At 38.7% G+C, this 12,206-nt stretch overlaps 1 protein-coding gene across 5 annotated transcripts in view; it reads left to right on the top strand.

The window, feature by feature from the left end:
- hivep2a (HIVEP zinc finger 2a) overlaps positions 1-12,189 on the top strand; it is a 121,580-nt gene extending 109,391 nt beyond the window's left edge. For all 5 annotated transcript variants that reach the window (XM_048251207.1, XM_048251206.1, XM_048251203.1 and 2 more), the window contains one exon: positions 10,275-12,189. In XM_048251207.1, the coding sequence (XP_048107164.1) occupies positions 10,275-11,048 (774 nt within the window). In that variant the 3' untranslated portion in view covers positions 11,049-12,189. The remainder of the gene's footprint in view (positions 1-10,274) is intronic.
- Positions 12,190-12,206: the final 17 nt, after the last annotated feature.

Here is a 12,206-nt window from a genome sequence, read left to right as displayed (position 1 = left end):
CTATCTTAAGATGCATTATTGTTGACGAAAAAAGACGAGACTAAAATGTTTTGCTTGAAATAAAAACTAAAACAATATTGCAAACAACTCATCTATATTATATTTTACCACGTCTGCTCGTGGACCACTTGGGATAGCTTGCGGACACTGAAACACTGGTCTATGAAGATCATGACAGTGGTCCAGTCAAATCTTTTACTGTCTATGGCCAAATCCCAGCCGAACTATAGACCCTTTCAACAAGGTAAACAAAAACAATGCTTGAACGTTCTATTTGGGCCCCAATCTACTTCCTCTGCATTAAGATAACATATGGAATGTTCAAAAGGAAGTCTTGTGGGGCCAACTATGATGCTGATAATGGAACTCTCTTGAAAGGGTCCATAACTGTAGCTCGACTTACCTGTGCATGTACTGACTGACAAAAAAAAAATCAGAATGAGTAATTATAACAGTCGAGTAGCCCTGTGGACACACAATATTGTTCGAAAATTGAGATGTGTGAAACACTATTTGACTTAAATGGTAATCAGAAATAATTTGTTATAAAAAAAGACTAAAATGTTTTGACTAAAACTGACTAAGACTAAGATAGCTTTAGTTTTCTTTTGACTAAAACTAGACTAAAATGATGAGACTTTTAGTTGACTAAAACTTGACTAACAAAAATGATATTTGAATGACTAAATATGACAAAGACTAAAAAGGACATTTCGTCACAAGACTAGGACTAAGACTAAATTAAAAATAGGTGACAAAATTAACACTACATTACTGGTATCGTTCTTCAGTGCAGTCAGTTCACTCCATATTGAGGACGAAAGCTGTTGGAATCTTTGGTCAATCATATCCCCGATTTCTGCTTTAAATGAGCGAATTTCCGTCTGTGGCAGCAAGACCATCCAACAACGTTTTGCTAACATGTTGACTAGCTTCCTCGAGTTCGCTAGCTTCCATTGATAGGCTGTTCGGTTGGTTTTGTTCTGGCTTTTTGGAGGATTGTGGAAGACATCTTGGACACCTTGGACATCTTGAACACAAAAGTCTACTGCGAAGTATAAACTAAGCACTGTACTGTCCACACCGGTTGATTTGTTCGTTTTGCTATAATTTTTCGTAAAAATTTTCAGGAGCTCTCTTAAAGGAGAATTCCGGTGCCGGAAGGTATGTATGATAAGGGATCAGATTCCAAAAATAATTCAGTGGAAATGCATGGATTCCAGTTGCTGCTACTGGAAGAAACTGGAATCCATGCATTTCCACTGAATTATTTTTGGAATCTGATCCCTTATCATACCTGTTCATTCTTACTCGTCGCTCGACTTATCGTGACTAAATTCAAGATGGCTGCAAACGCTAAACTTCGTGAAGATACTGTCTGTATAAATCGTCTTGTAAGTAAACTACCAGTGCTTTTTCAAAGTTCTCAATGTCTCGTTTTAAATGTCAGGGCCCCTCGAAGTCTACCAATGAAGTGTGGAGATACATTGAGCCTCGTAAATGGGTGTAAAACAGTGATTTATTTGCATGGCTAGCCCGATGCCGAAGCACCACTATTGAAAAAGCTGTTGGTAGCATCGGCTAACTAGCGCCAGATTTTGGAGTGCAGGGGACAAGCCGAGATGGGCTATGAGACATACGTTCACACTCGGTATCATGTTTCAATACACTTTAGGTCAATATCACACCGGAATTCTCCTTTAACCACGTCTTACTCCTTCATGACGTAACCGGAACCCCCTCAGTAATATTTTAAAATGAGAGCTTCGTCAGCTGGCAATAGTCCTAGCCTAGGCTACTTTGTTGGCAGTCATGAGAAGTTCGCTTGCTAACCGAACATAAATATGCTACCCAGAAACCTCGTGAATAGTTCTGATTTTTTTTACTACACTAACAAGCTTGAAATATAGCCTTTGCCTACAGCATCTCATTAACAGTAATGTTAACAAAATGGCAGCATTCATATGACAACGGAAAACGAATTCGGTCATTCAAGGCTGTGCCACAGCAACCAGTGTAGGCTTTAGTCCTACCCAATTCACCTTATTCACCCGGCGGCCATTACGAGTCTGAGGGGTACACTTGCCATTACACCTCAGTCCAGCAGATGGTGGTGGTAATGCACTCCGTTTGCAAACTGCTAAAAAACAATTCACTGAAGAAGAAGAACAGGCCAGTGAACCCTTCTTTAATCTGTGAGCTTTTTTTTGGCAGTTTGCAAACGGAGTGCATTTCTTTACACAGTCAACAGGTAACGCAGGTAAGCACCCTAAATGCAGTTCAGCCACTGACCTAGCCTGCTGAATTCCATGATACTATCATTGAAAGACCACTTGGTCATAGCCCAATATATAGATAGATCTAAATGCAAACACGCCTACCTAGCTATATTTTGCTGGAATTGTACCAGAATGCCTATAGAAGCAGAGAATGTGTGCTGCAAGACTTCTCTGGTAATGAGAACTAAAGTAAATAAATGTGTATTATTGTCAAGTTACAAGATGCTAATAGTACACAGGACATTCACTATCTCACAAAACTGTACTGGCACAATGGAAACAAAAATATTTTAGTGACTGTGGGAAGGTGTATGATGTACTAAGTAGCACACCCACAAGAAGACATTTGGTAATATCAATTCTATCTGTTATGCAATTCATGGGTTTCATCAGGTCCATTTACACAGGTGTATTAATCAAGCACCATGCAGTCTGCATTCATAATCGAGGTGCTTGATTTTATACACCTGTGGAAAGTGACCTGAAGAAACCCATGAATTGACTTTCCAAAACATTGACGAGCACATAAGAACCTGTATTAGCCTACTAGAAAAAGACTTCTAGAAACTAACTAGCACAACAATAAAAGTTAGATCACAAACCTTTGCTTCTAACGTGATGACCTAATGTAGGCTAGAAAGCTGTGTAGCCTGACATGAGGATGTGCTCTGGAAGACATACAAAACACTAAGTAAACAGCAAGTAATCAAACAAAACATTATATTTTAGACATAAATTAGAGTAAATACCTGAGCTCTAGTGATAGCAACTTAGCCTAATAGTGCAGGGGTATTGTGTTTTTGATTTTCCCTGTTTAGACTATACCTTTATACTTTAAACAATACCCGTACTTAGTTGAGCATAAAATATTGTTGCTAATATTATTATTTGTGGTTTAACGCTTAGGTTAGAAGATTATAGGTTCAACAAGCTAAATCTCTGGGTGCTGTGGTCAGTTTCTTATGAGTGTAGCTACACCAGGCACGTAACTGAAGCATTCCGTTCGCGTTATGTACTGCAACAATTAGCTTCCAATAGGCCTAATCAATGGAAGTAGCTACACCTGGCGTGTTAGTGGCCTGTAGGCTACGTTCGGGAAAATAGACCATTCCTCTAATGGATTTTACCAGAGCCCTTTCATTCTCTGATTTTACACGTCGCGAACAGAACACTTCAGTTACGTGCCTGGTGTAGCTTCCTGTAATATAGGCTAGCCTAAGCCTAGCTTGTACCCTTTTCATGCATGCTAACGTGAAGAATATGAACATGCTATTTTGTAACAGACGTTAGGTGGAAAAGTTTGTTTGTACTTACAGCCTGTGAGCTGGTGGTCGATCGTCATGACGGTACAGAACCAGGTTTTCAGAACATCGATGCAAAACCACTTTAAGGCAGTGAGTGTGGTTGAAATGATTGGAACACAGAACTAATGTTGCACTACTTCGGTGGTGGTGTTCCAACGATAAATCCGAACCATTTCTTCCTCAACTCATGTTTCTAAGGCAAGACATGCAACATTGATGTGTTATTGCCAAAAAAAAAAAAAACAGGCACGATTTTTTTTCCGCCATGTTGGCAACTTGCTGTTAGCTCCTACTAGCTGCAGAGAGACAATCCCCTAGCCGCAAAATCTTCCTGTAGGCGGTCACAAGCCAAGGTGTGCGAGGCCATGAATAGTCAGTTTCCCTTCGGCATCATTGGGAAGGGCTCTTTCTGATTCGCTTGTTTTTCCGTGTATTTTCTTTCATTGGCTAATGCGGGCAATGGGGGTAGAAGATCATTTTCACGTGCAGCATGCATATGCAACTTGGAGTGAGCTATAGTATTTCGAAAGTAATAAGTATTAAACGGTTTCTCAGTGAATGTGACCTTTAAAACATAACTTGCATCTTTCCATTCTAACCTTTATGAGGCCTTTTTTTTGCAAGGTGTTGCTCCTGGCAAGACTTGTTTAAGACGTTTGGTGATTAATTGATAGCTGTTGTGCTATGGGACACGTTAAACTTTCTTTAAAATGAGCGCATAAAACGACTTGTTGCCATTTTGGGACATTAAGCTATGTTAAGCTTTTTCATGTTAATGTCCTTAATTTATTTATATATTTAGGCTAATTGCGCAAATCCTGGATACTTTTATTGCCACACAACAATATTGGTGGTATTTGTTACATTAGCTTCAAAAAGCACCGCTTCAGAAAGCGGCACTGCTTGTGAAAGAAGGGGGTGGGGGAGGGGAGCTTGCAGCCAAGTGTCGGAAAAATGCATGTAACACAGAACCCCCTTCTCTCATCATTCACTGACTGTAGGCTAGATTAGGCCTACAGCATACGCATCGGGAAAAACACTTCGAGGATAAGCGCAACAGCAGTTTGTGACGTTGTTTAGTGTAACCTCATTTATGAAAACTAGTATTGCCCTGGCAATACTGGTGACGGCGACCACGAGACAGTAGAATGTAGAATGTTCATTATTTCATAAACACGTTTTCTCTGAAGCACTTTCCCGACTTCGTCTTTCTATAAGAATATTATGGAGATAGGGGAGAAAACTAGATTTAACGAAACAAATGTAACTAAGTAAACTGATTGTTTACTCTACAGTAGGCTATGTTGTCCATCTCAGGCTGTACAGTAGGCTAGGCCTATTGATAGGCCTAGGCCAATGAGCTTAATAGACACATTAACGCTTCCAGCCTAATGACTTTCACACATGATTTGAATGACTTACAGTACATTAGACATATTAGCACTCCACGTGTACAGACTGTGCAGAATACAATGTGTGAATGGTGCTCAATGATTTGCCAATATAATAGTCTTCTGCTGGGTTGCATGTAGCCTACATGTTTTCAGCCTTTATTGGTTAAATGACCATTTTTATTACGAAAATATTTCTAAACTTAAATCTCAGTGTCTAAAACTCAGTGTCATTCAGACTCAACCCTCTAGTTGCTTGCTTGGTGCTTTGATATCTTTTTTGTTGTTGTTTGAACGTCGGCAAGCAGGCATGTTGCGGTTGCAATTTAAGTGACATTTTTACAATAGCCCAACCAATCCCACTGTAATATTTAGAGTTGTTTCATTAAGATAAAATTCTTATTTAAATTTTGGGTTCGGCAAAGGACGTATTTTGCCCTTTTTATTCATGCCCATTACAACTATGCTTATCCGCCCTGGCAAGATTGTGTGCATTATTAATCGATCAGGAATCTAACCCTGCTTGCCATCGTCTCAGTCCACTGCATTACCATTAGTCTATCAACTCTATGTGAACGAGGGTGACAAATAGGGTATAAAACATAGACATACACTCACGTTATTGTATTGTGTTTGGTAATGGCTCAACTGTCTCTGACTGTTCTACTGACGGGCTAAACTGGATGCGTTGCGGAAGCATGAAGTCGCATCAAAAATACACAGAAATGAAAAGGCTTTTTTTTGCAAAAAAAAGTTTTTTATTTGGATTTCGATTCAAATCAAAGAGTTGGCTGATTGCAAATGACATGTCAAGTCCATTTCAAGTCAATGTGGCCTAAAATGGAAGCAGGAGCAGTAGGGGATCCCATAGCCCTGGGAAGATCACATTTCAGTTGGTCCTCCATTTAAGGCTATGACCTGCTCAATGACTTTGTCCAGGTGATCTATGTAGTTATTGCAGACCTTTGTGGTGAGTTTGTACCTCCAAAATGACTCTATTGCTGAGATCAGTTCGTCTCTGCTCTTGGGTTTGGCCTCGCAGCGAATATATCATTTCATCGAAGCCCAGACTAACTCTATGGGGTTCAGATCCGACGACTAGCACTCTCACTCTGAATGCAGGGTCTGACACTGGCTGCGGTGTGTTCTGGATCATTGTCTTGGAACATGCTTGTTAGGCTGGGCTACTGTCAATGTACTTGTAAAGGTAAATGTTCAACAATTGCTGGTGAACAGGCTATAATCAATTAGCTAAATCATTTGTCCAGCTGTTTAAAAAAAAAATTGTGCTACATTCGAACGCAAAAATTGCTTTGATATCTTTTTTGTTTGAACGTCGGCAAGCAGGCATGTTGCGGTTGCAATGATCGAGGATATTGGTTTTATCTGCGGATTTATTTTTGCATTATTTTGAATATGACTCGCTCCAGTTTCAACAGCACATATACTTTTTTCACACTCATCTCAGTTCTAACACACATATCCCCTCTTGCTTTCTCTCTCTCCATCCCTGCGCACGGGGCTCTCTTAAAGGAGCTGCCCCATTTTACAACAATTGCATCTACATTTTCATATTAGAATGTTTTGTCAAGTGTAAGCTTAAACTAGCGTGATCAATTTAAGTTCCTGTGCCCCCTGCTGGAAAGTCTCCAAATCTCATGCGCTATCGTTACACTCAAATCTATAAGTAATCAGGACAAATAGGGTATAAGATATATAAACTTACGCTATTGTATTATCATATATGTTTGGTAATGGCTCAACAATAAGTCAAGTCACATCAAAAATAGTAGTGGCAGAACTCCCAAGTGACACCTTGTGGTTGTTTGTGTCAACTGCAGTTTGTGCCATTTCTGCCAAGAATATGGTGTGCTCGATTCATGCAGGAAACCGTCCAAACTTAACTGATACCCACTGTAGCTCTTAAGAGTTCAGTTGAAATAAGGAACTTTTCATATTGAGAAATATGCAAAAGTGCTCTGCAAAATGTAGTGTAGGCTAGGCCTACAGCACATTTCAATGAAGTGCTAACAGAAATAGCCTAGTCCATTAACTATGTTAAGTTCACGTGTAACGATGTAGGAGTGTACACAATGTTTAGTTCGTAGATTATAGCTTCAGTGATATTTTAATACCATGTGGACTGAGCCGACATCAGCGCCGAGATGAGCGCACTGTAACGGGGTCAACTCGTTCACACCATCATATAATGAGGGACAAGAAACGGTTGTAAAGAATAATAATTTATTAAGAAAAGTGCAATCTAACCAATAGGTCAATAATATGTGTCTAGGGTATGTTGGTGCAATGTCGTGCGTGTCTGGATGTAGTGAGCATCTAGTAGATCAGTATCAGGATGTTAGCTGTAAAGGAAGAAAATTATCATTAAGGTTAGAGTGAGATGAAGAATGATAGAGAGAGTGTAGTGTAGTGTAGTCAAATGGTGCCTATATGAAAGGAAATAGTGCCCACCTGAAAGAGAGAGAGAAGCCCCTTTATAGCCCAACCCCTAAGTGCAGGTGAAACAAATAAGGCACTTAGGCTGCCCAGGACACCTAGGCCTAGCACTGTTCGTGCACTGACTGCACTAGACCCATAGGAGTCATGGTTTTCACCCAGGTGGGCGTCACACCACGCACATCAGCGCCAACGTTTTTAACTGGTACTGGATGAACAATGGATTTTATGGAGCCAAATAGAACTGAATCGTAAAATTTGCAATGCTGGTGTGTGGAATTGTATTGATATAGAGTCAAAACAACAGCAAAAAGATTTTGTGCCTGTGAAAAGATATTCACAAGTGTAATAGAGTTTTGCAGCTGTATAAATATTTTGTGCATGTGCGAAAAAAAATTGTCTTCGAGGATATAATTTGCAATTCTTCTCCCAATTGTTGCCTTATTGTATGCGCAAAGACATAAGTTCCCACGTTCAAACTAAATCCCTGTGGACAAATTATTTTCACAAGTGCACAAAATATTTCTGCAGGTACTCATTTTTTTTTTTTGCACACAGACTAATTAATTCCACAGCTACAAAATGGTTCTACACTTGTGCAAATTATATCCTCAAAGACAATTTTAGTACAAAATTTCTGTGCACAAGCACAATTTTTTTTATACAGTTGCAAAACTATTACACTTGTGAATATCTTTTCACGGGCACAAAATCTTTTTGGCGTTGTTTTGACTCCATATATTGAGAACAACATAATCTAATGTAGGCTAATTGAATGTCGAAGTGGGGTACGTCGCACTCATGTCACTCGTGTCCACATTGCTTTGAAGCGCCATTCAGCCGATCGGGAGATCAGAACTGCATTGGTGTTTATTATCTCCATGACTACGGGAGGAGGAGGGCTAGGCCTAGGCTATTAGGAAGTGTCTGTGGCAGTTTAAGGACAAGAGAGCATCAAAGGGTCAAAATAGTAGCACCCAAAGGGGATTGTTTAACAGAACAAGTGACGGTGTAAAAAAAAAAAAAAAATTGGTGGCACGCGATAAATGCGATTTAAAAAAATAACACGTTACGATTAACGCGCTAACACTAATTAATATTGATACTAAGCCCCCTTAGCAACACCTTAGCAACCACTTAAATTACCTTAGCAATGTCCTAGCAACCACTTTGCATGCACTGGTAATTCCTTGGAGTTGCATTTCTAGTTATTATTATTATTATTAGTAGTAGTAGTAGTACTATTACAGCCTATAATACCCTTGAATTTGAAAAGTACCTTTTCTCTGTGTCTCTCTCTCCATTCATCTGGATCTCTCACTTCTTCTCTTTCCTACTTTCTCTCACTTCTTCTCTTTCTTAACTTTCTCTATTGCTTTTTCTCTCTGGGCTGTATTTTGGGCACCAGCACATGGCGTAAAGTTCGTTTTTCACCCGCGCAAAGTTGAATTCGCTATTTTGCACGTTTATTTTTTAAGCATTGCGCCCAGGGGTGTGGCAATTAACAACCTAGGGAGGGTCCTAGCGCGTTGTCGCTATCATACACCACCTAAACCTGGTCAGAAGTCAATGGCGAGTTGTTCATATGCTATTTGAAGAGCGCATGTCAACAGTCATATTGGCAGGTGCACGCACCATCCTTCTATCATTCATGAACGCACACCAGCGCACGTCCATGCAAAGCATTACAAATTGCACGATTACAATGGGAAACATAATTAGAATAAAGATATTACGAAATACTGTACATCTCATGATGAGTAGTTATTCACCATCATTTGCAAAACATCCTACTAAATTTGAATAGACTTTCGATGAGTGAAGATGTGCTTTAGAATGTCATGATGGGGCCCTCTGTTTCTCTCAATTTCAATTACTCTTTAATCTATTTTAAAAATAAAAGTCCTTGCATATTTAACATCTCGACACTCTCTCTCTGTCTTTCTCTATTAATATTTATTATCAAGCACCTTACTTAACTGTGCAGCAACTTAAAAGGAACCTTTTCTCTGTGTCTCTGGATCTCACTTTTCTCATTCCCACTTTCTTTCACTTTTTTGATTGATCACCTTTTTCTTTTTTGACTTTCTTTGCATGCACTGGCAATTTCTTGGAATTACTCTAGTTATTATTAAAACTTATATGACTGCTTGGTTGTTTTTCCTATTGTGATTGTGATGTGATATTTATATTCAGATATTTGAACACCCATGAAGTACAGTAGTTCCAATTTGTTCACCATACTCATTGTGAAGTTTAAATGAACTGACACATTGCAACAGAGTTACAAATGACCGACGTTTACAGTACCAGCATCATTGTAACATATGATTAAGATAGTACTGGTAGCATAGGCTTTCACAGACTGGACCAATTTGCTTAATGTGTGATGTTCCTTATAAATGTAGCTTTAACAAAAGAGACAAAACATTATTGTGTCTCCTCTCTCTGTGCCAACAGTAGCAGAACTCATTGAACCAGGCTATACTGGATAAATAATCCCTGGCTTATTTTACAGAGCTTTACATGATATGCTGTTCATTCAAGCCTCTTGCTTTTCAGAGTCCTGGTGCAATTATTCATTTAGAATCCATCTTGAAATTTGTTTCAGTCATTAAAATGATTCCCCTTTTGAAAGTGTTCAGTTGTTTTTTTTCTCACAAAATTGCCACAATATAGTAAGATTGGTTATTATTATATTATCAACCCCTTAAATAATATAATTCATATTTGTGATATACTGTGTATTATGGGGATTATTTCGATATTTCATAAATCTGTACCATTGGCTACAATGCTAGAGTGGCATTCAGCTGGTATAACCAATGATATATATTTTTTAGGAGCAGATACAGAAGATGGATTGTGACAGAAACAGCAGTGGTAAAGGAATAGCCACCTCCCACCATGGCCTGTTCAGCCACCTGCCCCTACACTCCCAACAGCAGATTCATACACCCTTCCCAATGATCCCCATTGGGGGCATCCAGATTGTGCACTCTGTCAGGCCCTCCATTACAGGCCTTACCCATCCTGCCCATCTGTCCTTACAGAAGAACACATCAAAGGAGTCCAATGCTAATGAAGTGTTCTTCCAAGTGGAAGATGGCAGCGTGCCCCGTGGTAGATTGGACTCCTCTCAGACCCAGGGAAACATGTTGTTTTCCCCAATGGGAAAGCAATCACAGCCTTCAGTTAGTGTGCTTACTGAAAAATCTGAAAGGGATGTGGATGAAATCTCAGATAAGGATATTAAACAGGAGGAGAGCATACAGACTTGCACCAAGGCCATTGCCTCTCTCCGGATTGTTTCAGAAGAGCCTTTAGAGAAATCTCTGTCCACTGATAATCCACCATATCAACAGCCATCCACATCCTCCCATTCTCCCATAAACCCTGAAAAGATGGCATCAATCAAAATTCATCCCTCAAATGAGTTAGACACCAGGCAGTCATTGAATGGCTCTGCCATTCCACTGCACTCCAGCATGGAAAATGTATTAAGTTACCTTCCTCTCAACAGTAAAAGCGGTGAGAAAAAACTACCACTTTTAAAAAGCCATGGGGAAAGGTTGTTAAACACAAATAGGGTAAACAACTGTACAGAAAATGAATAAATGTGGCTAAAAGGGAAATTTAGAACAAACATTATATTTTAATGTTTACACATGTATAATACATGCTAACATATCTTAATTCATTAGGCAACACAATACATTTTATTTCTTTGCAGTTGAAATGTACTGTCTGTGCATAGCATGCCTTTGTAAAAAATATTAACTGTTTTTAACATATACATTGATGAAAATATATACAAACCTATACATGAACTTGACCAAACATGCGGATAGATATTTGCCTGGTACTCTTACAGTAAATCTAAAATATGTGTGCCTTTTCTTTACTTTCTACATATAGTCTTACTAGCATCTCAAGCAGGAAGGCATGTAAATTACCATGTTTTTATGTCTGCTATGTAATAATGCAATAGCCTGCGTGATTTGAACAACAGAGATTGAATGATGTGATTTATCAGTGTATGTAAGGTTGCACTAAAACATATTTTTATATGACAAAATGAAATTGATTTTCTGTATAGTAATTCTATAATACTATTTATTGTATCACGTTTCATACATTGTACAAAGTTCTTAATGTTGTGGATGCCTTTTCTAAGTGAAGCATGGGTTTTGCTATTTTATAATTAGAGCTACAACTGTGCACTGTAGATAAGCTTTTACATTGGCACACACAGTAATAATATGTCATAAACATACAGCTTCATTTCCCTATACATATGTGCATGTGTCAACCCATGTTTCAGATATATTGGCATAGAATGTAGTATGGTCATTTGTCTATTTTTGCCATTTTCTCGCCTTGCTGAATTACCTACAGCAGTCGTAACAGATGTCTATCACATTTTGCTCATTTACAATTTTGTCTCTACAGAAAGCATTAAGTGAATTTTAATTGAATCAACCCAAGCCCTTGTGCATTTTTGTATTTGTGCATCCAACTCAAGCTTGCTGCAACAGTACTGAAGTTTTAAACACATTTTAAACTTACATGAATAATGTGATGTACTTGATTAATTGATAAGTGTAGACAGCATTCCAGCAGTGCACATTTAATTCCTTATCAGTGAATAATGTACTCATATGTTCATAATCATGGGCAACAAGCCTTTGTAAAAAAAAGCACAAGTACATATCTACTTCAAGTAAAACTCTAAAAATGCACCTTAAATGTAAAATAAATTTAAGCAGTATCCC

Source organism: Alosa alosa, chromosome 8, assembly GCF_017589495.1.
Source record: "Alosa alosa isolate M-15738 ecotype Scorff River chromosome 8, AALO_Geno_1.1, whole genome shotgun sequence".
Classification (NCBI taxonomy): domain Eukaryota; kingdom Metazoa; phylum Chordata; class Actinopteri; order Clupeiformes; family Clupeidae; genus Alosa; species Alosa alosa.
Note: the sequence above shows the minus strand (reverse complement) of the source record. Positions and strands in the feature narration are given on the sequence as shown.